This window comes from Folsomia candida, unplaced genomic scaffold (genome assembly GCF_002217175.1).
Source record: "Folsomia candida strain VU population unplaced genomic scaffold, ASM221717v1 Fcan01_Sc025, whole genome shotgun sequence".
Lineage (NCBI taxonomy): Eukaryota > Metazoa > Arthropoda > Collembola > Entomobryomorpha > Isotomidae > Folsomia > Folsomia candida.
In genome coordinates, this window is record NW_019091217.1 from 410,147 (window position 1) to 437,653 (window position 27,507).

At 46.0% G+C, this 27,507-nt stretch overlaps 1 protein-coding gene across 3 annotated transcripts in view; it reads left to right on the forward strand.

Annotated features, from left to right (window-relative positions):
- The window catches only part of LOC110859210 (octopamine receptor beta-3R), a 62,241-nt gene that overhangs the window by 15,109 nt on the left and 19,625 nt on the right, over positions 1–27,507 (forward strand). For all 3 annotated transcript variants that reach the window (XM_035859454.1, XM_022108095.2, XM_022108094.2), the window contains exons 3-9: positions 12,001–12,075; positions 12,160–12,236; positions 12,315–12,367; positions 13,529–13,594; positions 13,875–13,919; positions 14,096–14,158; positions 19,392–19,517. In XM_035859454.1, coding sequence (XP_035715347.1) covers positions 12,001–12,075; positions 12,160–12,236; positions 12,315–12,367; positions 13,529–13,594; positions 13,875–13,919; positions 14,096–14,158; positions 19,392–19,517 — 505 coding nt within the window. The remainder of the gene's footprint in view (positions 1–12,000; positions 12,076–12,159; positions 12,237–12,314; positions 12,368–13,528; positions 13,595–13,874; positions 13,920–14,095; positions 14,159–19,391; positions 19,518–27,507) is intronic.

Genomic DNA, 27,507 nt, shown 5'->3' on the forward strand with positions numbered 1-27,507 from the left:
GGGCGGATTGGTGTATTCGAGCAAGCAGTTGACCTCTGTACTATTCATGGCGATAGTAATAATATCCACTGGATACATACATGTCACTCGTGCTTCACCGGGTGACTGTACAGTGACAGGGCTGACGGTGGCTGCTCATGTCTTGACCAAACATCTTCTCATCTTCTTCACTGCAAAGAAGAGCATCGCAGACATGCCATGCATCACTTAAGATTGCTGTTGACGGCACAATGCGAGTTAAAATTTGAATGGATGGCTTTTTTAATTAAACGAATCAGCGTCTTGGTAATTTTCTTCCTGTTCCTACTTCTTCATTGTGCGCGAGGATACAGAAGTTCAGCTCAGTTCATGTTTATGGATTCCGCCTGCGATTTACTACCTACTGTACAAAAGTGTACATACATAAATGCATACATCTCGACGACCGAGAACGGTGCATAAATACTTTTGATTCGCTTTATTATTCCACTTGGCTCGTGATCAACGGAGCAACAAAGTGCATTTTGTTTGTGCGATCCGGTGGGGAGATTAGATCCGCTCTGACCCAATCTGATCTTTGCTTGACTTTATAGTTATGCCTTGATTAGCATTATATTATTATCACAACGGGTTGTGCTGTCTGTTTCCTTATCTGCTCACTCCCTTTCCTCCTCACTCAATTGCTACCCGGTCGATTTTTGGCACGGGTTGCAAAACTGATGAGCAACTTTCTGTGGTGGTGAGTAATGAAGAGGGTGGTGGTGGTGGCTGCCTCCTTAATTCCATCCGATCTACTGGGCTACCCACTCAATCTCAATCTCGCCCTACATATCACTACGTACGTACGTAGATACGTAGATACGTACTACTTATGTAGACCTCGAGGAGTACGGAGGGAAGGAGTGGTGGGGGCATCTGAAAATGTGGAGCAGCTCGAAACGACTGCATTTATCTGCAGACGACGAGCGCACGGACCAATTGGACAATTAAGAAAGTTTTTCCTCCTCGCGAGAAGTACATGACAGATGAGACGGAGACCTGCTGCTCCTCCAGCCTAACCTCATCTTGCGTAACGCTGGGATGCGAGAGAGACGAAAATTGTACGTACGTACCCTATAAAAAAAGACCAAGAAATTGTGCGGTGGGGTGACAACAACTGCCACACGAAGAATAAGAACAAGATTTGTGTAGATCGATGATGATGATGATGATCAAGCCTCCTCCTCCTCCTCGCACTTCCTTCAACTTTGCCATGATTTTTGTCTCTCTCTCGCATTTCTAATTCCTGCGACTCCTTCTTCCTCCTCCACATACATTGTTGATTGCACTTCATTTTATACCAGATGCACTACTACATAAGCAGCTTTTGGCAGAATTATTAGATGAGTTTGAACTTTGGAGTATGAAAAAGTTGCAGATTTTTTCTTCACTTGATCAACATCTCGGTAGTTTAGTTGGCGATATCTCGTACACGCAGTCAAGTGGATATTAATGTACTTACAATTCGAGCAGAATGAGATTCGAGTCTTTCGAGACATGTTTGCATTTTGTTTGTGTAAGGACAAAGATTAGAATCGAGAAGATGAAGGAAGGGGGAAAGATATGGCGTTGTTATTAGACGACTTAGCGATCTTAGATATATGTATTCGCGTGTGTTTGTGTTTGCCTGGGTTGGTTTGCTGGTTGGTGTGTGTGGTGGGCGCATGTTGCAATATCATGATCATCATCTCATCCATCCGTCTATAAATAAATGTCATCAAAAGGAAAACTCGCAGAGGCACAAACGCTTTTTACTCTGTAAACTCTTCTTGATGGCAGCTGTTCCTATCCACCACATCCCCTCCTCATCCTTCCTCTGCCCTCCGCAATATTTTATTTTATGCATGTCCTCCGCGACATCAACTCCAAAATGAAATTAAATCCCAGAGACCAGCAACCAACAGCATCGCAGAGACAAACACGGAGAAGGATGCCACCAAATGATGGCCATGATTTTACTCACGATGGACTTTATACTCGCCATTCGCCACGAGGCTGCAGTGGGTTTGATGATCTATTTATTTCCCGGCCGTGGGTTGTCATCGGTGAAAGTCAGCTCCTCTCCTCCTCCTCCTCCTCCGTGAGTGACCAAGGAATTCTTAATTAGTCTCGGCTTCATTATTACCATTTTTACCTCTCGTCACAAGCAAGTCATCTGTCGTGGTTGGACGGAAGTAGGAGGAAAGTCCGCACAAAGAGTATTGAGGAAAGTAATAATTTGTTTGCTCCGATCTCGGGAAGGCGTGGGAGGAAAGGAATTGGTTTATATTGAAAGGTTGACTTGAAGGAGTATGAATCAAGGAGATGATGAGCATGGTCCTGTGGCGTGGGGTACACCGAGGCGGTGCGGTATTGGGTGGTGGTGGTGGCATGGACGAATTCTTGTCAAAGTTATGCACATCGTCTTGATGTGGTGGAGGTGGTGGTGGTGATCTCAAGACTGTGTAGACGAAGAGGAGGAGGAGGAGAAATTCCAATTTTGAAGTGGTGCAAGTTGATCCCAGACGGAATTGGGTTGACGCAGGCATGCAACTTGTGGCGAAGATGAGAGTGAAAGTAAAAGACGCGGAACAACTCAATTATCTTGTTTCTTGATCAGCCCATGCATCCAGAGCACACCGTCGAGCGAGTCGTACGCTGAGTGATTGGCACCCATCCGAGTGAGTTAGCGATCTGATAGCATTTATTTCCTTAACATATTCCGAGACACGTCACCCGCTGAATCCATCTCACTCTCAACGAATGAATGGGCTTTTAGACGTCCTCCATAATTTGATTCCATATCCGGGATGCTCATGCCAGGTAGTCCGGAAATTATGGCGTATGCATGCTTTTTTTTATCTGCATCGCGTAAAACATACACACAAATGCTCACTACATTACTCGTACGGGGGAGAAAGTGGCGGATGTACTTATGATACGATGACGTTTCGTGTGTGACACGTGAGCTGCGTGTTCCTTCGGGCTTCTCGGGTGAGTTGGTCGAGCTGTTTCTTTCAGAGAGTGATCAAACAAGGGTTTGACGAGATGGAGAAGAAGAAAGTCGGAGAGAGAGAGCATCATCTTTCTTCCCGTGCAAGTCCTCTGCCGCACTCTGCAACTTGTGACAGCTGGAAGGCAAAGGAGGAGAAAGTAAATCTGTTCCCAGGCACGGCTAGTCTCATTTCGTTCCAAATTTGGCTTTAAATCTTCGCACACGTGGCAATGTGATGGATGTGCTTCACATCTCATGTGATAAGTCAAGGCTGATTAACTCCACGTAAGCCAATATATGGATGAAGGGGAAAGTATGCATTGTGATTCGAGTCGTGGGCGTCCCACCCGCTGCTGATGGAAGGTTTTTAAGAGAGGGAGCAGAATTGCGGAAATGAAGAATGGCGAGAGATGGAGAATTGGATTGAGAGAGAGCGAGGGGAGTTGGAGTCGTGGAATCAAAGGCTAAATGAGATCTCATCTCTGCCAAGTTGGTCTTCCTTGGCGTTGGCATAATCGTACCGTGCCCACTGCGGCGAGGAGGGAAGGAAAGCTCGCCAACAAACCAAGCGAGTCGTGCAGTGCATCCACTACGACCATCACAACTTCTCTCTCTCTCTCTCTCCCACAACGATCACCTTGACTTGGCCAAACACCTCTTTGGCTGTAATCCATAATGTGGAGTAGGAGAGTGGCTCCCTTGGCAGGATGTGTATATATGATGGCTCCCAAACTTTGGAGAAAGTTGGAAAATTATTTTGTAATGTTCTCCCTCGACAATTCCTGTTTATCTCGCGGTCTTCTAATTTTGGCCGCGTGCAAGGTTTCACTAAATCAGCAGGAAGGGGTGGTTGGGTAGGGAGTTGGATCCTGGAGATGGATTTGGGTCGATGCACGTACAGCGTGCATGCATTGTGGTGACGACGCTCCCATGCACTTACTGAACAACGAGGGCAGGGGAGATTGTGACACGGAATGGACTTTCACCTGGAAATTATGCCACCACCACCAGACTCGCATCTCCAACGGCGACTCTTTCCGCGCTGTGGAGAGCAAGTCTCTCCTGGTCCAGGAGGTGATAAGTGAGGAGGAGCAGTGAAGAGGTGGCGTCGGAGAGATAAGAGAAGAATGTGAGCATAGGAGGAGGAAGGTCTGGATTGTGGTGCAACCAAGAGTCCATATCCTGGAGCAGCAGCGCTTCTTCATTTCCATTCGAACGCCACTCGACTCGATCCACTCCATGGGAGACTAGGTTGATTTGTGAGCGTGTGGGTGTGGCACCTGGAGAAGCCAAGCACGGCCACCATTGCCCATTAAACCACCACTGACTGTGGATCCATCTTCATAAATCAGGACCCAGAGGAAGCATTAGGCTCAACAAGAGTTCATCTTCTACAGGCAGGCACGAAGCCGTGGAGGCTGCAGTAAACGCAGCAATGGCAGGTCCAAACTTTCCACTTGGGTTTCTAACCCACTTATTCCTTTCAAACCGCCACTTTTCAACTTCTCTCCCTCTTCCTGTCCATTCCACCTTCTTTACGGCTCCGTCTTATTGAAAACACACTTTCTCCCTCTCCTCCTTCCTCCCAGGGTGTGGTTCATCTCCAGCTCCCATTAGCTCCCAGACTCCTCTTCCGATGAAGGAGTAATTACAGCTCACGTAATGATATGAGGTCTTTTCGCTCCCTTCGCATTCACTGCATTATTGGGTCCGGGGTGAACAGAGTTGGTTGCGAGGGACGCATACGGCAAGTTGGAAATTGTTCCAGCTCATCTTGTCTGACTGCCCCGTCGCAGCATGGGACACAGGATCAGGATTCAGGAGACGTGAAAGTCAGTTGCAGAGTGGACTGGGCTGGACACCTTCTGCCAGCATGTAGCTCGGCTTTGGAGTCTTGGCCAGGTGGTCGAGTGAAAGTTCTCTCCTTCGGCTCAGGTGAGAATCATGGGCCGGAGAGGAAACTGCTATTCTAATCTCCATGTTTCATGTGCATGCATGCACGTACGTGCGTATGGGAGAGCGAGAGAGAAAGTGAAGCAGGGAGCGAGATGAATGCTTCGTTACGAGAAACAGGTGAGGAGGGAAAGCGAATTATAATCCAGCAGCTAGCTTTCACTTCCGCCTTTTAACCCTGCAAAACTATAACCTTGTTCCACTGCCAGAATTACGACATGCAAAATTGCAATTTGGACGCTATTCTCTCTGCCTAAGCCTCACTTGGTCCGTACGGAGCCAAAAATAGAGGCCGAGTGAAGTGGAAAGGGAATCTAATCCATGAATCCACCACCACCTTGAGCACCATCGTCGACTTATTGGGGCCCAAATAGCATATGTCTTCCTCCTTGGACTCGACCTTAGTTTGCATACAGCACACACGACGGCATTGAAGATGACAACTTTCCTAACTCGAGGTAATACAGCTCCCAAAACCGGATTTGGTTGAGCACAGTGCTGCTGAGTGAGTGAGTGAGTGGGTGCGAAGAAATGGAGACGAGTGGAGAAAGTGGAGTGGCACAATGGAGGGAAAATTGTAAATTAGGCTTGTAAAAGAAGAACCCTCGAATTTAATCAGGGCAGAGAGAGACAGGCCGAGAGGACTCCCACGCCCAGCACCACGCGCTTTCCCCTGCTGATGGCTTTCTCCTCAGAGTCAGCTCAAGGCATAAAGGCCACCTGCCTCGTCCCGGTGGAGCAAATGAGGCAGGAGAGCGGCTGAGGACGAGCCCTTGTCAGCCAGCCAGGTGCCCATTATGAATTCTGAATGGACGGATTGAGGAGCGGAAGGCGACTTAATTTATTGCTCAGTCAATAGCCACTTGTCACTTCCATCCCCCATTCAACCTCCACCCATTGTTCGGGGCTTAACGTCACTCACCCACCTTCCCCACCACCTCCTCCCCTGCACCGCCGGCCTGCACTTTCTCCCTTCCACTAACCAGAATCACTACATAAACGACACATTTGCACGCACAACAGGCATCCATTCAGCCCAATAAACAGCTCATCACCAACATTCCTCCCCCTTCTCGCAGACAAACAGGTAGACAAAGAAACACGCTGACGACTTCTTCCTCTCCCCGCTCTCGACTTTTATGGGGCGACATAATAATTAAGATAAGGAAGGAAACGGCTTTTCGTTTCAAGGTTGCGCTTTGTGTCCTTGTTGTCCCGTTTTAATCCATATTTTCCGAGCCTCCTTCCTTCCTTCCCAGGTTTAATTAAAGTTAACTCAGTCATGACTAATGATTACTTTTGGGCGCCTTTGTAGTCCCATCGCTCCTGTCGAGGCAAACTTGTCCAATTTCTCCAATTCGGACGGAATCTAATATACTAATACAAATGCTGGTGGGTTGGTGGGTGGGTTTGGTGGAGGCTCTCAGTGATTTAGCCGAGTTGTCAGAATCGGGGAGACAAGGAGCGTCATGTCCACCTGACTTTGGATGAGTGAGAGGCTGGCTGGGCTGAGCTTGTTTTGTTGCGCAAGAAGAGGAGGAAGGAGCGGGGATGAGAAAGTGGAATAAGGAAGAGGACGAGAAAGTGAAAGTTTAGCAGGAGCACTTGAGCATCCACTTTCCCCGTCTCTGCAGATTATCGCGATCCTGGAAGAGGAGCTGCACAACATGTGCTCACTTAGAAGTATATTTACCAAACTGTACGTACGACAGAGCGTCCTCCTCACTTGATTGCATGGCAAGCAAGCAAACTTTCTTTTCTGCAATGAAGTGGAAGGGGAAAGGAGAGAGTGCTATGGGCTCAAGTCCTTGTTGTCCTCCTTCACCAGTCACTTCAATCCACATGAATGAAGCAATCCCGTCGCTCCTCCACTCCTATATTCCTTTCCCTTTTAAAACTCGTCCCCAACTTGCCAAAGCCCGACCCATATGCTCCCTCATTTGATGATCCTTATAGTTCGAACCTGTCATAGGTAGTTACCTTTTGGATAGGTTCATACAACAATTTTGGCATTCTATGCATATTAATGTGTTTCCATTCAAAATTTTATAGTCAGCTATTAAGAGTTATCTGGGCAGACGAACGGACGGATGTGACGGGCGCCTGCATAAGGAATGGCTCGGCTAAAAAGTCCTAAGAGTCCTAAGAGTGCGTCCTAAATTCGCGTCTCTCCTTCCTCCTCTCTTAAAAAGGATACATGTTCCAATAATTCCAGTATGGAAATGGAGTGTTTTCCTGAAAAAATGCTTTTAGTGCATCGCATAATCTCGTATACTTGGCGAAATTGAGTGGATAGGACTTGAGCCTAAACATCCGCCTTCATTCCTCTCGACAAATCCTGTCAGGGTTATTCTATCCTTCCGAGTACAATAGATTGAGCCAGATTGAGTCAGTACTTGCCAATAATGAGGCTATCATGCACAAGTCAGTCGACTTGTCTGAATTTTTGTGCAGTGATCGCGGTGAACAATGGGTCCGATTTCCTCCGAGAAACTGGATACGAGCAAGTTTGCATTCTGCTGTTGTGTACAGAGAAGAGCGAGTGAAGTTCAAGGAACAAAGGGGAACTTGTGACGACTGCCACGCTCTCCGCTCCTCATTAATTCCCTCGCCCACATTAATTTGTACCACTTATTTACTTCCCCAGAATTTGGTAACAAGCTCGTTATTAGTCTCTTTGATTTCTCCTCTGGTGGATGTGTGCGGTGAACACGTGGACCTTTCTCTCCTCGCCCTTTGTGGGTGCGTGACTGGCTGCATTTTATGTACACAGCTCGTCCTTTGATTCTCGTGGTGGTCCTGATGTCCCCACCGGTGCGGAGGCTGGACGAGACCTGCTCAGCACCAACCACCACAAAGGCCACCACGGGAAGAAGGGTCTGGGACGAGAATAGAGCGGCTGAAAAAGACGTCCTCTCAAACACCACCCAACCAACAGCTAATTAATATGGATCGATGCGGGAGAAAGTCGCATTCACATTCATCCAGCCAGCACTCGTACATTGAGGAGGACGAGGACCAGGCCGATATATGCGTAGGGAGAGCGTGGATAGGATTGAGGAAGGTGGGACGACGGGAGTCAGAGGGAATGAAAGAGTAGTGAATGAATAATATTTAGATGTGGCTGTCTAGTTTTCTGGCCTTTCCTACCTGTCACTCTCCACTCCACTCTACCCACCACTTTGACAAAAGGGAATAATAATGGGCACCTAAATGAAACCTAAATTTTGCAACTTGACAAACGTCACAAACTTGGAGGAGACAGAAAGGGAGATGGAATTTATGACGGTTGAAATTAACGCGTAGAGAGAGAGAGAGAGGAGAAGAATATGGATTCACAGGTAACGCAGTTGGCCTCGCTTTCTCAGGTTTCAAAAGAAGGGGGAAGAATGATCGTTGGATGGTTTCGAGCACCAAGTTGATCAGACTTTGGAATAAATGCGAGGCAGCGAGGGCGTGGGATTTCGTGGCAGACAAGTTACAAAATAGGGAGCAAAACGCTGCAGCACTTGTGTTGGGAATGATGAGGTTGCGTAATTAATTGGGACTTTTCCTTTTCTGACTTTCTCCCCAGGATTCAATTGAACTCTTGTTCGCATTCACTGGGAGAGGGATATTCTTTGTTGCCCATCGCTCCATCTCTGAGCTGGCATTCCGGCGGAGAGGGAGTTGATTGCATGAAACACATATCTCTGCAATGGCTGCATCGCTTTGTATGAGTTTATTGGTGCTTTGGGAGGAATGGAGACCGCAACAAAGGAGCGGATGCTGAAGCTGTTTATCTCTGAATGAATTGGAGCATAAGTTGGTTAGTGTTGCGCAACGTAATTGTATTTTAGTTTCACATTCGTTCATTTAATTGCTCAAACAAAACAACCCATTTCTTTATACTCTTTCGTTTTGATTGTTTTGACTCAAATTGAGACTTGGACGTCATTTCACGGGAAATTTGTTCCTATAAACAGAAGGATTCACATATCTATACGCAAGAATGTTTGCGTGTTGTTTGGCTATATAAGTATAAGTACTTATCCACATATTTAAGGAAATTGATATACGTCAACATTGAAACAACAACAATAGCGAGGCGGATAATGCAATAAGTTGATCCTATACTTACGTCCGTCCATGTCGCTGTCCACCCACGTACATTACTAGGCTCTGTCAAAAGTAATTGTTGATGTTGTTATTCCCTTTGTCCTTGAAATTAAATCGGATGTGGACACGTGGAGTGGAAAAATAGCTACGTAAAAAGTCCACGCTCGGCCTATCGAGCTATTATTGGCTCCTTCTTGTGCAGTACATATAGACACACAACGTTCGAGTAATTTAAAATCAATACGTAGATTATTACTATTATTTTGTCCATAATAAAATAATCAAAGGAATGCCAGCCATGAATTATTCATTCCACAACCAGCACGATCCGCGTCCCACAAAATAATGGGAATGATAGATAAAGCACAACGGATGCGTCGTTATTATCCAGTGACACAATAACTGGACACATTTTGGCCAGACTGTTTCCGCCGTAGAAGATGTCATTATCTACGACGAGGACGACGACAAGGGAGACTTTCTTCCCATTTTTTGTCCCTGCTGCATCTGTGCCGCCGCCGCCGCTGCTGCTGTGTGTGGATTTCATTTCATTTCATTCCTGTCTCATCTCATCCTTTATGTGGGAGGAACATAAAACATAAAAAGTTATCAGCTCCTCATTGTCATTTGGGAGAGAGTCGCCCCGTGCGGAGACATTAGTTCCTTGCATTACTATCCATTACACTTCCCCACACAACTCACTGACATCCACGAATACGACAGCGTTTCACTCTACGAATGGACAAAGTTTGTCTTCCCACCGTAAAACACGTGGCGTAGGAGGACAGTGACCAAAGGGAGAGAGAGAGAGAGAGAGAGGGAGAGAGGAGGTTATATACCGTGGGGAGAGACTTAACCGCAAACCCACCACAAAAGGCTTCGCATCCGTGGTCGTTTGAGAAAAAAACAAGAGCATAAATAAGCCAAATATTCGGAGGGATGAGACACAGAGGAAAACAGAGCGAGATCGAGAGAGAGTCAGTCGAGTCACAGCGACTAAACTGCTCCGTCTTCTAATGATCTCCAGTGTGCGCTGGGGGTGTGCACGACTGGTGGCAGAGGACGAGGAGAAACGGCTCCGCTGGTGAAAGCAGTGGATGGAGCGGCCCTTCTGCGGTTGCCGAGTGTGTGCTGGTGTTGGAGAGAAAGCAGAGTTGCTTTCCACATGGGAAAAGGGATTTGCTTCCTTTGCCTCCTAAAAATGGAGCTAATATCAATTTGTGCACACTTTCTCCTTGCATGTCTGCTTCCGTTAAGGAGTGGATATGCTCCCACTGCACGGAGATGATAATGGGCACAAGTCATACCAAACTAGCCTCATGTAGACTACAGGCTTCCACTAGCTTTCTCTTATTTGTTGGCATTTATTCCAATTCCATTCGCAGCGTCAACACTTTTTTTTACACCAATCCTTCAGCTGTGGTTAATTTTCGGGGAGAATTATGGCTAGCAAAAAAGGAGATACAGAAAAATATTTCAACTTTTTAAAGGTCAGAAAGCAAATTATTTTAACGCTGCTGCCGAATATTGATTGCCATTAATTTCGCATCCTCGCCAATGATTTGGCACAGCCCGGGGCAGTTGAATTTAATTTTGTTACGTAAGCCGAGCGAGTTGTGAAGATAACGTTGTTTGCACGCCGAGTCAGAGAAGGTCAGTTTTGTTCTCGTCTGCTTAATGTCAAAAGTTGTGGATCTTGGTCTGTTGATTGTGCAAAGGGGAGTTTTGCAGGGAATTGAATAGAGAGAGGTTTTGTGGCTTTGTGCTCAGGCAGCAGCTTCCTTCCTTCCTTAATTCGTACTCTGGCTCCCAGCTATCTGTCTTCCCATGGGTGTCTGCATGTGGCTCCCATTCGTAGCCAGGTATTGTGCTCTCTGACTGCCTGGCCCCGTTCAGACTGGCAGATGAGAGCCAGTCAAAGTAACTACACATTCAGGGAGAGAAAGGCGTATGTGGAGGAGAAAGGAGGCTAGTTGAGCAAATATGGTCTCAATTTGGCCCATTTCCATCCATCCGCCCAATTGATCTATCAGCACAATAAATAAATCCCCTTTTGTTTCTCTAATCAATCAAAAGCTCTAATTTTATTTGCTCATTCCCTCAATCCACTCGACCAAACCAACGACTTTCCACCAGCCAGCCAGCCCCTCGTACAAACACTCGCATTCCTTCTGCCTACGTGCACTACATACGTCCAATCCATGTGTTTTTTTATTGCTGACTCATACATACACAGGGTACTATATCAGCACATATGCACACCCATGCATTGGGACACAGTGACAGAGACAGGCATGGACACACGGAGAAAGAGCAACTCAAGGTCTCCCGTATTTTTATTTATGCTGCGAATTCATTTGCAGAATTCCAGGAACTGTGAATGTATGTACAACGTCCTGATGAGATGATGGGCATTTGGTCCTCCACCTGTACGCTTTATTTTCTATGTACATGGGACACAAGAAGACGCATCTTATTTCTAGGGGAAGAGGTGAACTTGTAGAATTGGGCATTCCAATTTCTTTGCCGGAGGCCGAGCGGATTTGCTCACTCGCACATTCGCTCCTTTTTCCTTTTCTGTCTCCGATTCAATTTTATTTCTTGAAGGATTTGCTACTTGTCCCGAGTTGTTGGTCGATTGAGGGAGACAATAATAACACAAAGCGAGGAGGATATGGATTCCTGGAACTCGTAAACTCCAACCAAGCGAAAAAAATGGAATCGGAGAACACAACGACGCTCCCATATCGTAAAGAATGGGAAGAAAATACAAATTGCTTGGGCAGTGGTGTGTACTGTTGTGGTCTCGGGATATTTCTATCGCATTTAGACCAGAGCAGTTTCATTCTCCTCTAGAAGCATGGGCACTATTTAAGTCCTCGTAGAACGGACTGATTGGTTATTGGAATTGATGACACTTTTGCCGTTTGTTAAATATTTCTGTTGTCTATTTTCAGGTGGCTCTATTAACCCTGAAAGGACTGATATTCATAAGTATAATCGTGGCTGCGGTGATTGGTAACATGCTCGTGGTAAGTAACTAGCCGTCTTACATAATTGTCACAAGTTTTGACACTAATCAAAATGCTCACACGTTGTATAAAATGTTTGCCTAGATTGTTTCCGTGATGAGACATCGGAAGCTAAGGATCCTCACCAATTACTTTTACGTCTCCCTAGCCATGGCAGACATGTAAGCAAAAGTTCCCATTTCCATGCATATGTAAACAAACTGGTTGGAGCACATTTTCCTAATTTGTCATTTGTGCAGGCTCGTCGCCCTGTGCGCCATGTCCTTCAACGCAGCTCTCAGTCTCAACGGAGGTACGTAGTCAAACTCTGATTCAACCCATTTCATTTCTTTTTGAGTTCCCAAGATAAAAAAGCCAGAGACTTGAACCCGGTCTCAGTTTCAGGAGCAGCCATCGATCCCCGTCCATTGATCACAATTCAGAGAGAGAGAGAGAGAACTATTTAGGGAGAAAATAAGTGAGCCGTCAACAACTCTTTTGTGCACTGGAGATTGGAGACATTGGGGATTGAGAGGACATTAATTATTCAGCTCCTCTGCTCCCGTCCCGTCCACCTGTCTCCCACCCTCGGGATTGTGATAGCTAGATAAATACATACCCGAGAGAGTGGAGCTGCATTCGCTCCTTGACAGGGTGAGGTAGGCATGCATGGGCAGAGACCAAATATAAAGCAAGTAAGTAGGAGGATACACCCCACTTTTATTTTGAACTGACTGACACCTGACCAGCAGAGAGTCATACTCTTCACCAGGAGTGAAAGTGGAGAAAGCGAGCCCAGTGTTGATCATTGATTCAGGGCTCCTTCTCTTTCCAACGAGGTGAGGAATTTGGAGAGAAAATTCCCCAATTTCCTCTCCCATTCTTTTCCTCGTGGCCGAGCGGTGGGGGTAAACGGGTTGCAGTGAGTACAGTGGTGTGGACCCATTACTATTGTTCTCCTCGTAATGAAATATTCATTACGTAGTCAGTCATTCACCGCCAGCCAGCCTGCCTGCCTCATGTATTCGTCATGAAGGAAACGGGGTATATATTACCTTCAAGGCTGAGCAGGCAGAGTCACGTCATAACTCGGCATAACTATATATAGCAGCTCCATGGGGTTATTATGTGGATATTATTGGTAGGCTTACTTACACGGATGAATGATGTCTATTTGGTTTCACCAATCCATCCATGACTAACCGTGAGAGTGAGTGAGCATGAAATTAGATGCGAACGGCAACGTCCTCTCCAGACATTCATTCTCCGATTGTGCATAAAAGTGGGGGATGAATCTTCATCAATTTTTTAGGGGTGCATTTACATATGTACAGATTATTACGCAATCCAGCCGTCTGGTGCTTCAGGTGCACGTACGTAATAATGCTGCGATTGGGAGAAAGTTGTGCAATTATTTGGAAAATTGTTCTGTTTTTCTCAGCAATTTATAATGATTTGTATCTGTGAATTACAGGTAAATGGTTGTGGGGATGGTACCTCTGTGACATTTGGAATTCGTTAGATGTCTACTTTTGCACTGGTAAGTGTGGCCATACGCTCGGTCCTCGCAGTTCCCCGAATAATTTACCCGTGTTCCGAGAGGGATATCATATTCCCATCTTCTCCTTAGCTCCTTAATTGGATAGAGTTTTCGGGACTATTATTACGACAAGTGGTCCTATCACTTGTACGTCGTCTCAAAGGATTTCAAAACTTTGAAGAAATTACGCTGAATTATTCAACTCCTTTTGATCGGGACGAAGGCTGGAACCAAGTTTTACTCCATTTTTATTACGTCTCTTCTTGTTTTTTCTTTGCAGCGTCAATTCTCCATTTGTGTTGTATATCGGTGGATCGCTACTATGGTAAGAACCAACTCTTCCTTACTTGGTCGGTTTTTTTTGGTGAAAATTAAAATCTTCTCAGTATTTTCCAATACAGCATGTGAAATTTTAATTGCGCATAGTCTCATGCATTTCGATGACAAAGAAGTAAACGGAAAAATACGAAATATGGCCAAAGCTTTGTTTTTAATTTGCAGCAATTTGCCGCCCGTTGGAGTACCCACTCAAGATGACGCATAGGACTGTTCGCATCATGATAGGTGAGCTAGCACCAATTTCTCCTCCCTCGTTTAACCGCAACAAGAGCCCCACTTTCATATGTGTGAGCAATATGACGAGGACAACAAAAGTCCACCATGGTCGTCATGGCTCATGACATTATAAACATGACGATGACGACCTTTGGGTGGAATGCAGCACGTTAATTAATGGCTTGCACACAAAGTGGGACAAAGTTAAAAGTATTTTTCGGTACTTTTGACCATCTGCCAGTTGTTGTGTAAAATGTTGCGTAAACTGAATTAGCCAAATCACGACGACGATGCTAAATATATTTCCACACTCGCGCTGTCCTCGAGTGTGTGCCGTGGTTGGTCTCCGTGCATTAATTAAATTCCATCCCAAATTTGCGGCTACTTACTTTTGGCGGAGAAAGTTTGACTTTGCTGAAATATTGTGAGGACGACGCTGATGATGAGGATAATGGGGTTACATGGCGAGCAGTTAGTTTGTGTTTGTGTAAATCAAGACATGGATTTCGTCATTTACAAAGTTTGTCTAACCTCGTGTAAATCTTGATAAAACAGAAGAGAGAGAAAGTGAGAGCGAGAGAAAGTGAGGAAAGTCATGGGTGAGGGGATTACGTGGTTCTCTCGGAGAAAGTACAGACACACGCGCTACCTGCCCCCGGCTGCATGCCTCAATTTGGGCCTCTCCTGCCTGCCGTGCCTACTTTACTAAAATGACTTTAGTCACTTGAATTGCTCTCCTGTCATCCAAACAATAATATTATGGCACAAACTCTGATCGAGTAGTCTCTAACGAAATCTGAGTCGACTTTGTCCTTGGAAATGCGACACACATGTAGTTTCGCCGAAGCAACAACTTCATCCCGCTCTTGGCAATCATTACGCGGAATGACATTTCACATGGGAACAACAATGTCATCCCCGCTCTAAGTACATGCTTATGCGACACACCCATTTTCCCAGGACATATGTCTCCCAATCGCCTTCCTCCCAATGGCCTTCCTCTCCTCATGGCAAGAATCGTCGTGGGAAAAATGCTGGTCTCATCCGATCCGACCGAGGGGATGAGTTGGTGCTGTCCACCACCACCACCTGGTCGCCTCTCTCACACACACCTCGGATTAGGAGACGAGGATCGAATTTGTGCCAAAATCTACAATATAACTTTCTCGCACTTTCGCCCATCCAGCTTCCGAAAAGTCTGTCGCGTCGTGCAGGAAAATAAGATGAGAATCAAGTTTGCTCGGCTAAACTGAAATTGCTTCCCACCTTGAAAGTTGGCTGGTTTCCCTCTTCTTCTTCTTCGGTAGTTGAGAGTCTTGTGAAGAGATTTTGAAACTCGAAACTAAATTTGTGTCCTCATCATCGTCGTCGTCGTCGTCGTCGTCTCGGCTTTGTTTAGTTTATTCAAGTTAAGTTACTGCACAGCCTGCCCTGCTTTCTCTCCCTCCTTGTTAAGTGATGATGATGAACTAAACAAGTGCTGTGTACACAACCTCTGCCTTCCTCCACTCCACTGCTGCTCAGGCTTGGCATCTACTTGATAAATAAATTAGCAAGTCAAGGAGACAAAGTTGTACACATGCAGATGTGCTGGTGATGCTGGTGGGCTCGGCGAGGAACGTTGCTCTTCCTGGTTGAGAGGGCGAGAAAGTTTCTGAAAACGCCTCGCTCCTCCTCCTCGAACAACAGATCCGCGACGTACGACAACGTTATCGCTGTCTTGTTGCCCAGGCGTATTATGCAAAGTGGCGTCGAGGAAAAGCAAGCCAACGAAATTGGAGAACGCGCCACTCTTGGAGATCTAATTAAATTCCCGTGATTCTAATTATCGTGTAAAAATTTAAAGGGTTTAAGGATCCATGCAGAACGTTTTTTCACCAATCTGGGCGCAGTTTGAGTGGGATTTTGCATGATCAGGTTTGGGAAAGTTTGATGGATGTAGGCGACGTGGAGCTCTGTGTGTGAGCCATTATGGCGGGTGTCGAATCCAATTCCAGCTTGTTGACTTTCACCAAGAGTCAAACTTTCTCTGGTTACATTGTGCCGAGGAGGAGGGAAATTTCCTTGGGTGCGAGTGGATGAATATAAGCGTCGGACGAGCCCAGTCCTGTAGGTCTCCTTGATTGATCCTCACCCAGCAGGGGAAGAAAACTCGTTGAGTGGACAGCCCTCGGCATCTGAGAGAGAGGGAGATAATGGAAAATGGAAAAGCGACAACTTTCCCACTTGACTGTCTCCTCTCCTCCATGATCACGACGACCAACTTGTAAATTAGTTTATTTTCAAAGTCTCGCTCTCACACATTCTCCCACAACGAGCGAGGCGAGCTGCATTCTATTTTTCTCAGGAAACAGTTACTCACTCGCTTACGAATTTTTGGGAACTCCAACCATTGCCTGTGAAATATACGAGATGGAAAGAAAACAGGTTGGAATATGTGTCCTCCGTCGTATTTACTTATATCTCGCCGCCCAATGCAGGCTACAGGGTCAACTTTTGGACTCGATAACTCCTCGACTAACTTGTGTGGAGAGAAAGTTGACAAGAAATTGCATTTGTTTGGGCTGAGAGGTGTGGGGGGGGGGGGGGGCTGCGTAGGTCGATGTTTGTGTGTGTGGAGAGGGGGATGCGTGGGTGGAGTGGCGTTGAGAGTTGGTATTCAAAGGGTGAGTGAGTGCATGGGAAAAGGAAGTGCGGTGTATGGGAAGGAGGGCACATCCATTTCCTCCCAGTCCCGCCGGAGTTGTTTGCTTTCCTTGGCTCAAGAGGCTCAGAGAGTTGGCTTTTGAGGATTACTAGCGCTCCTTCTTGGCGTTGACATGCTTCATAACTCGAGTCCATATTATCATAATACAGATGTTGTATCGTCTCCCTGTGTGTCTTGCCATGTTCCGCGTGTACTTTAGGCGTGGAGGTTAGGAGTGAGTCACGCGTCCCTACGTCAAACCACATAGCTGCCAACTTCCCCACAAACTTGATTAATTTTTAAAGTTACAATGGCCGCCGTGGTGGTTGTGATGATTTGATTTGGGGAAAATTAATGAGTCCTGTTTAGACATAGGTGGCCCCTCAATTTATCAGTTTGTTGCTCCAGAGCGGAAAGTTGTGACGGAGTGATTTGTCTCACTTTCACTCCATCACAGGCTACACGGGAAAAAAGAAGGCATTTGGCGGAGGGAGAAGAAGAGTGTGCACTCGTTTCACCTGAAGTCGCTCTCACCAATCACCACATAAATCAGATCCACACTTCCTCGCTCCCTCAAGAGACTGAGACACATCATCATCATCTTGGTCGTCATCGTCGCCGTCACCTCCACATTTTTTTCCTCCCTGTGCTCATCCATTTATTCGTGTTTGTATGCAAGACTGGATTGGTTGGAAGGGGAGAAAGTTGAATCAGGGCTTTGTGGAGGGAGGCGAATGGGATGAGCGCGGAGGAGAATGTGTGTCATTGTGTATTTAAGTTAATATGATGTTATGTCGAGAAATAGGATATCGCATCCAATCCCAGTCAACATTATTACCATTGTGCAGAATACGAATGCAAATTGAAGTTGTTACCCTATTCCTTCTTCTTCTCCTCCTGCCGTGACTTTCTCTTTCTCCACAAGCTGGTGGGAAATCGGAGCAGAGTTATTATTCGCTCCTCCTCAGGAAGAACTTGATCCAAATAACTTTGTTGATTCGGTTGTGGTTCGTGGGTAGCAAGGTTTTCTAGGTGGTTTTCTTGGCTTCTGTTGCGACTTTCACTTCTCCCCCAGAAACCAATGCAGAGATGAGATTCATCTTTTCGCGAGTTTGCATATGTGCATGTGGCTATGAATAGCTCAAAAACTGTGTCAGGCGTGTCGAGGTTTTGTTGAGAGTGTTGTGTCTGTGTCTTTCTTGGGGGAAGGAAGAAAGGAAGGAGTGATGATGGCATGGTTGAATGAAATAAAGTTAAAAATTCCATTTAATGGCTTTCACCCAAAATAATGGACGTGTGTTTGGTGGAATGGAAGAGAAAGCCATGCCACCAGTCAAGCCACATTATCCATCTTCCTCCCCACATGTAGCGTCTCCCCCTTCCCTGCTCAATCACTCATGCAAAGTTAAGCTAGTCCACATGCACGGCACATACTTGGGATATACGTCTAAGAAAGGATGAGATATGCATATCTCATCCTACGTATGTATTTGGCTGGTGGGAATGTGGTACATTAAAATTTTCAAACTTTCTCTCAAACTCATGTTGTGAAAAAGTTGAGGTTAAAAGTTGAGAGGCTGTTGGTCCAGGTTTGCTTTCTTGGATTGGATTCTTCTTCTCGCTACTTGTCTCCGTTTGCATGAGTTGGTCGGTTTAGATTTTGCTTTCTCTCCGTGTGTATTCTTGGCAGGGAGGAGATTCCCACCTCGGGTAGGCACGTCCACATCTCTTTTACGCAATATGTGAGGAATCACTCGGATGGGTGAGAATTGACAAGTCGGGGATGAAAACATGTATGAATGGGATGAAAGTACATCGTAGGCGATGAGTTTAAAGAGAGAGGAATAGAATAAAAGTATTGTGTGCCCCACCACCACCACGAATATCCGCCTACCTGACTCGGAAAAGAAAACGGCCTGACTTTCACTGGAGCAGAAGAGGGAAAGAATGGCATCTGCCACAGAAAGAAATCACAACATGTCACCCACTTTCACTTTGTCCTCTCCAGCCCCAGCCAGTCATGCAAATCCCATCCACATCCGATATACGACAGAGCCCCATATGTATAGAAAAGCGTTGGGCGAGGTGGGAGGAGGAGGAGCAGGGTCTGAGAAAGTGCATGTGAGCCGCATCATTTTGTTGTCCCAATGAAAAAATGTGTATTTTTTATTTCTCTACGAATTGGATAATATTATTATGAGAGGACTTTCACCTGTGAAACAAAGTGCCAATGTCAACCTGTCTTAATCCTCCGCCTCCACTTCTTCCTCTCCTGGCTGGATAGATTTCTGGAGAGAGAAGAAGAGAGAGAAAGAGAGAGAAAGTCGGGTTTAATTTGTGCCGAGGAGGTGAGAGTCAAACGGCGTCTAGATTTTATGGTTATGCACGTCGAATTAAGGTGGCAGGGCGGCATGTGCAGCGCTTTATGTCGTTGTGCATCTCCTCCTCCTCCCGGTCTCCATCTTGGTTGGGTTGGAGAGTAAACAATGTTTGCACTATGGATGAGAAAGTAATGTAATTTGGTTTCATTCTTTTTCTCTTTCTGCTCAATTCCAGGTTCAATTTGGATCCTGCCGTCGTTCTTGTCATTCACACCAATCTTCCTGGGAATTTACACCACGGAGGAGTACCTCGAGCTACGGAGGAAGAATCCTGAGCTATGTGATTTCGTTCCAAATACCGGTACGTACAACCCACCCCTCACATTCCATCTCTCCGTTTATGTTCTTATCCGTCCACCAGGTGAAAATTCCACTGCGCAGTCTCGCCAGCGCTAGAACAGGCATTGTTGAAAATGAGATCTATTTCGAGATCTCATTCACCTCCACCACCACCACCAGCATTCAGCCATAAACATTAATTTTTATCTCCCATTACCAAAAACCTGCAATATCCATCCATCCTCGATGCTACTCCCACTGCTCCTTTGTGGTTATTTGTGCTTATTTGTGCTGCCTTAGTCGAACTTGGCGTCGTCTTATTTGCGAGTTTTTTTTTGCATTTTCATGTTTGCAACTTTCTCTGGGCTGCCAAGAACACATTCCAGCCAGAAGGAGACAGAAAAGAAGGATGAGAAAGTGTGTTGTGGAGGAGGATGGTTCCTTGTCTTGTCAGTCAGTCATTCACTCATTTGTGAGTTGATAATGGGATGGAGGCTGTTGTGTTTGGGAGACTAGTCGAGTCATCATTCTGCCTTATCAAGCAGTTGTTGGTTAGCGGTAGTCGAGAGTTGGCAGACTCGGAGCGGAAATTAATGGGACAGGGGTAGCTAATCTCTCCATCTCGGTGTGGTAGTGGCAGCAGTGGCGTACACCACCACCACCACCCACCCGAGGACGGCGGACGTGACCATGGGGAGGAAGAGAGTGAAAGTATGTCTTTGCACAAGTATTATGACCTGCACCACCTAATCATCGATGAGTATTGATGGTGGTGGTGGTAGCGGAGGAGCAGAGGCAGTTAGTTAATCGGTGCCGAGTTATTTATCCTCGTCCCTGAACTGACTCTCTCCGTCTGCATATAAGTTATTCATGGGGAGAGAAAGGGGAAAAGAATGGTGAGCTGGTGGTGTTTGGAAGGAAGTGGCGATTAATCTTACGCTCCTGTTGGCTTGCTTTCTCCTTATCCACCACGGGAGAAAGTGCATGAATTTGACAGCTTTTGAACCAGTCCTCCTCCTCCCGCTATGAGTACTCTTTCTTTTGCACACTCCATAAAATAAACGGATTTGCTCCCACTTCGCTCTCCTCCTGGTCATACTTTCTCCGCCAACATCGCCACCACCACTCATTCTTGTCGCGAATGGCTTTCTCCATCGCCTCCACACTCCCCAGGAGGGGCAGGCGTAGACGCTGGTGTTTCTCGTGCATGGGGTTGTTGTTCCGATGTAAAATGATCCTTCAACGAAATATTCGCTTGCTCGACTTGGAGCATTGGAGGCGGAGGAGGAGATAAGAGAGCGAGATGCTACTTTGTAGGGAAACGTGCAACATGAGGCAGAGTTGAAGTGACACGACTCGGATCGGATTTCCATTGCCTCTCTCTCATTCGCTGCCTGCTGGATAAACGAGCAAAGTTTCTCTATACAATCACAATAAATGTTCATCCCCAGCCAAGTCGGCCCAACTACTGTTTCAACTCAATCGCTTCGGAATTTCATTAAAAGTTGCAGACAAGAATTACGGCGTCTCTCTCTGCTGAAGCTCCATGTAGGAGTAGGAGAGAGAGCTAGAAACTGCGCTGGCACATCAGCAACTTAATACCTTTCCATATCCGCTGCGGGACGAGGCATGCATGATTCCTGGAACTCCAGTGCAATTCGAAGCCTGGCCTTCAATTTCCGTCCTCTGGTGGGAGCGTGGAAGTTGGGGAGGCAGGTTTGGACGTGATGTGTTGGTGATCACTGGCTAAAATTTAATTGTTTGCGTATTGAAATATTTGCGGTATTGGGCTTACACTTTCTCCGGGCGGAAGTTCTGCCATGCTCTGCACCCTGCCCGGCTTGGTGATGGATGAAATTGGGAAATGGTTCCAATTTCGAGAGTGGAGTGGATCGAGTGACGACTAACTTATGCATGAAATGAAAAGGATTTTAGCATCAGTGTGGCGATGTTGGTGGAGGAGATGAGGTGATTTAAATGTCGGAGAGCAAACAAACCCACCATGCTCCATCACCACCACCAGCAGCAGCAGCGCAACATGGGAACATTTAAGCCCATAATTTCTCCTTGGTATTGCGGACGAAGACCTTGAACTGCCCATCCGTCTAGAAATGCTGGCCTTAAAAGCATTGACACGTGTTTACTTTCTCCACAGACCAGCAATAATGGATTCCAAGAATGGGAGACTGGGGTTGTTGTGATTTCGAGAGAGATTGTGAATACTGTGCACTCGTTCTGGGGTCTATTTTTAAGCGGGAATCAGAGCCAGGGAGGCAGGGCGTTTGTTATAATCCGGAATAAATCAGGGGATCACATAACTTAAAGGATTAAATGAGGATCTTCTCCTCCCAAGCCAGCCACAGGTTTTAGGCGGCTCCATTATCCGCCCAGGCTGCATAACTACTCGGTCCGCATACAGGGAGTGCTATTTACGTGGGGAAAGGCCCAACCACCCACCTGGAAGAAGGAGGAGACGGATGGTTTAGAAAGAGTGTAGCAACCGCATAATTTATTCAACTCTCTCCTTCACCCGCTCCCATTTATGGGGGAGGATTCCACACACCGGATTAAAATTTAATGGGAATAATACAACTCCTCTCTGCTGGGCTCCGGTCGGAGAAATGCAATTATCGAGGAGTGAGAGCCAGGGAATTGATCGGCGTCCTACACCCATAGCTTCGGAAAGAAGCAGTTCAAACGAAATTCATGTATTAATTGGTTCGCCTACTCGCTCGTGTAATCCGTCAATTGCAGCAGCAGCAGCCAATAAGCACACGGCTGGTCGGCTGGGAGGGAAGAAATGATGACACGCAGAGAACGAGGATTGCATAACATCAAAACATGAAATTCCTCTAATTCATGTTGTGCAGAGGTGGCGATAATAGAAAGAAATTCGGGAGAAAAGTGCGACATTGACGTTTCTCCTTTCATTGCGTAACTGGATTAGCCGCCATGTGAATGAGGATGAGAGGAGAAAGAAAGTGTGTCCTTGTCTCTGTTGGCTGTGAATGAGCAAACTGCAGGAGCATCAGCAGAACCATAAGCAGAACGATTATCGCGATTACATTATTGCCAAAAGGAACAAAATGCTGTTTTGCTTGGGTAGCCGTTCCTCTCGTTGTCGGTTTGGTTGCCGGCTGTAAATCATGACACGGCTCCTGAGCACTCTGTTCATTCATCCTGCCAGCTTTCACCTTCCATTCCAGCTGCTTTCTCCGCTTTCTCCACGCTGATGAAGGGACACACCCACCCACACACATTACTCCGCAGCAGCGAGTCCGTATCAGTGGCAGCAGCAGCAGCAGCATCGACTTGGCTGGGCAGACTCACTTTTAATCTGCCACTTATCATTTCATTTTGTTACTTGGTGGCACGAAGGAAGGCCCATTATTCTCCATTCGCCTCCGTCCACTCGTTATCTGTCTCGCTCATTCTCTCCTCAGCTTGGCCTGCTGTTATTGTTTGCTGCCATGTGGTGGGTGGTGGTGGTAGTGGTCGTCCTGGAGGAATGTGGGTGATGTGATGTTATGGATTTTATGCGCCAAGGTTGTGCATGTGCTTATCTGATGAAACCCAAATAGCCCTTCGTTTCTGCAGGTGAAACAAAACGGGTTTTAGATTATCAACATTCATGGAGAAACAAAAGCGAGCAAGCCACCGCATCCTTTCTTTTGGCACGCAATATTATCCCACCCGTGTATTGACGGGGTTGGAGAAAGCATGGCGTATGGATTATTGGTGGGGTTTCAGTTACCAAACATTGCACAAGACATTTACCGGGTGGGAATGAAGCCGAGGAACACACCAACTGCTCCTTGGGTGGAGAGAACAGAGGAGAATGGCAACTAACGGAGGACGGCCTTGCAAATGTTCATTTACTATTTATACCCAAATAAGACCCAGATAGACTGCTGCATAACGGGCTTCGCATTCATTCTCTCTCCAAAAATAGGGCTCCTCTGTTTTCTCCGCATTTCTTTTATTGACGGGGCGGCAATCCTGTCCCGTCCTGTGACACCACTCAATCACTTTCCTACTTACTACACACGGCTCCTCGGAACTCCTCATGCTGAACTAACCTGCCTTCCTTCAGTCGCAATGAGCGGCTACAAAAAATGCAATCCTCCCAATCCCGAGCTTTACTTATTCATTCGCAGAATCGGATGGCAGACAGTTGGTTGCATGTACTCATCCGAGTCAAGGAGAAGGTCTTAGCAGTGCAATCATGTTGACTCAAGATTTTAATTTCGAGGTAAAAATAGGACGAGATTGCTCTCACGCAGGTACTAAGCAAGCAAGCTCACATACTGCCAAATCAGCCTATTGGTTAGATTATTGCCATTCTCTGGCCAAATGTCTCAAATATTATTGCATGTATGACAACCTCTCTCAATGCGAACGAAGATTCTTGGAAATTATGAAATTTCAAGTCTTATACTTATTACGCAATGCACAATTTGTGCCATATGCACACACATACATAACTACGTATGCTCCTGTAAATGATAAAACATGGAAAGTTTATTTGACTTGCAAAGTTTGTTATTAATTATTGTCGGGAAGCCCAGCAACTTTTCCAAATCAACTTGATTAAGTCAACTTTGGGAATTTTGAGGAGTTGCTTTAAGCCTCTTTTGTTGGATTATCTGTACATGCTCCACTGTACAAGTGTCATGAACGACATGCAAACTTCCAACTGCGTCGTAGACGGAATGGCAATGAATTTCTAAACTGTTCCACCGCATATTGTCACCTAACATGCATTTCAATTCTCAACCAAGTGTACTCAAATATTCCCTGACACACGATCATAATCAGACCATCAAACGTCGCCCATGCAGTGTGGTATTTGGTGGGTAGCAAATCGGCCTTCGATGATTGGTCTCTCTCTGCAATTCTCTCCTCTTTGATTTAATGATCAAGCGAGCATTTCCAGAACTGGGAGAACATTGGTTCAGATAAAGTTGTTCTCGATTTGTTTGAAGTTTGCTTCTCACTGTGAAATTATGCCAGTTGGGTGGAGAGGGAAAGGGAAATTGTGTGACGAATCTGCATATGCAGGCAGGCAGGCAGGCAGGGTCCAGTCCTGGAGGAATTCAAAGCCTGCTTCCTGATCATCATGATGAAGTGGAGTCGTGGAAATAAATAAACAAGTGCTCTCCTCCTTCATCTCCCGGCCTCTTCTCTCTAATAATTAATTAATAATGTTCACTCAGACCTCACCCATTCTCCTCCTCGCATCCTTTCTCTCACGATCCCCGTTTCGAGCTCGTGGTGGAACGAGGCATTTTTCGAGAAATGATAATATTTATCCAAGAGAGAAAGTATTTTCGCCAATTATTGCAATTATTTGGGTGAAATGAGGGATGCGATTCACTTGGCGAGGAGAAAAAGTCGACGAGTGACAGGAGAATGGAAAGATTTATTTACTTTCTCATTTTACTACACGGACGGAACGATGAAATGCTGGTGGATCGAGTGGAGGGAGATATGCACGAGCACCACTCACTTCACTCTTTCACCTCGTACATACGTAGAGTCTCCTTGTCTTAACAAGAGTACAGAAAATAATAAGCGCACTTGTGAGGTTGGTTGTGTTCTCAGGTTTTTGTTCAACCCTTGTAGAGTTGCGTGGAGGGTAATTTAATGGATCCAATTATTATTGGTTCGAGGATTGGAATAAGGCTCTCATTTTTTGGCGTGGAGATTGAGTCTGAAGGTTGTCCTCTCAAGTGGCGTGGAAAGTATTGTGTGGGCGCTGAAGGGGAGCAGCAGCAAATTTGGATAAGGTCCTCGATGAGTTTTATGGAAATGGTGGCGATGCAGACCTTGTTTGCATGTGATCTTTGTGTGAAAGGTTGTAGGTCAGATCTCCCGGTTGGGCTGGTGCTCGTGGGTGAGGGTGGCAGCACTCAGCCAGAGAGCCAGGCCGACCGCGCCTGACGCCATCACATTCCACTCCACTTGATACTTTGTGTGCTGGGAGGACGAGGAGGAAAAGTTTTGGGGACCCAGATAAATAATATGACAAGGTCGAGACAATTATTAATAACATTATCATTGGAGGAGCGTATTAAATTGTGAGGAGAGCAGGTTCTCGAGATGGCCATTGTACGGCAGGCATGGTGATGGTGGTGGTGGTGAATTGGTGATAATAAATCAGGCCGTGGCACAGGTGCTCTTTCTCTGGCTCGATTTCTGCTCCTCTTCTTACGCAACTTCTTCTTCCTCCCGTCCTTATCTAAATCATTCCTCTCCTTCCTTTGTGCTGCGAGGAGGAGGAGGAGGAGGACGCGACCTTGGAAAGTTTCGCCATCAGCACATTCATATGTAGAATCTATGTTCATGTCGCATGAGAAGTGGTGGTGGTGGGCTGGCTGTAATCTTGGGTCCTAATTTAGGATTCAGCTTCCTCGTCGCCTTCTTTTTTAAATGCACGTCTATTTGTGTGCTCACGCTTCGTATGAGAAACGGGTGGGTGGTTTGAGGTGTGTTTGTGTGCCGAGCTTGGTGGAGGGACAAATCGGAACGAGGAGCAGTGTCGCGGAGAAAGTTGTCGATGGGATAATTGTATTTTGAAAACTATATGTGCTTCTGATTTTCCGGGTTTGGACGTCCTATTTTGAGCCCCGATGATAATTCAACCTTGAAAAGCGAGCGAGGAGAAAGTATTGGTCTCTCCACAATCAAGGTTTTTTTTATTCTTTGTGAAAGAGAAACATTTCTTTGATTCGGAGCAGATTCTTTTTCATCTGGGATTTATACAGTCGTCTGTGGTTGACGGGTGAGAGGAACAACAAGGACTCGATCTGCGGATGTAAATACGAACATCTACACACATTCACAACAATCTGCTCTCTCTGGTTTTCGTAGTAAATTTGAGGAGGAAATGGAAAAGGGGGGAGTGAAGTGGATGAGTGGGTGAAAGCAGTCTGCCCAAAGTACATACGACAACGTTGCGTTTTCACTTATTTTCTCAACAACTGTGTTTTCATCCTCCTCGAAATGCATGATCAACGAATTTTATTTTATTCCCACCAGTTTCAAATCCCATCCAACAGCGTGGACAGAAAAAATAATACATATTTGTCGAATAGGACAAAAAACCCTATCTTTAGAAAAGATTTAAATTGTTTTAAGCACAAAATATTGCAAATAACGACGATAAGGTTTTAACACAAGATTTGTACTACTTTAAAAATTGAGCATATTTGAATTTCAAACTGCATTCTTAAAAATCTGAGTGGCGAATTAGTGAAAAGGGAGGGAGACCGGCGGGATGGCGAAACGTAAAGGTCGTGCGATCCTTGTTTGCATTCATTTGGAAGGGAGGAGAGAATTTGTCATGTAGAGCATGTGAGTCGCCTGTAATCCATCGACATTCAGTTTGGTCACGCGTCCCCATTTAATTTCCCGACACGGCAGCAGCAGCTATCGTGGCATGGCTCATGCTCCTCCGACAAACGCCTTTCACGACTCTGCTGCTCCTGCTGCTGCTGCGGTTTGAGATTATTGGGGTTCGAATTAGCAGAGATTAATGATCAACAAGAGACGACACGACGAGGACACATTGCGATGCTGCTGCTGCTGCGGAGACACCAACCACAACCACCCCTCCGCCTCCTCTCCTCCTGTTTCTGCTGCTGTTTCTGCTGCTACATATTACGACGCTGTCGATCTCATTCCACGAATTTTGTTTCATTTCACGACGCGAGTATTAGTTTTTGGTGGCGATAAGAAAAATAATTTGGCTGAGCAGGCTTAACTTTCTCCACTTGCATTAATTGCACAAGTGGAGACAGACAAGGTTGAGGTGTACTGGGAAATGGGAGGCATTTGATTCCGAGAAACGAGCTTGGTGATCATTCCGGAGAAAATGAGTAAACTCGAATGACGAGCAGACGATAAAGTGGGCAAGATTAATTGCAAGTTTTGGGGTTTTATTGAGCAATTAATGACAACTGCGGGAGTGCCTCATCCGTCGTGGTGGTGGAGACGCTCTTTAATATTTC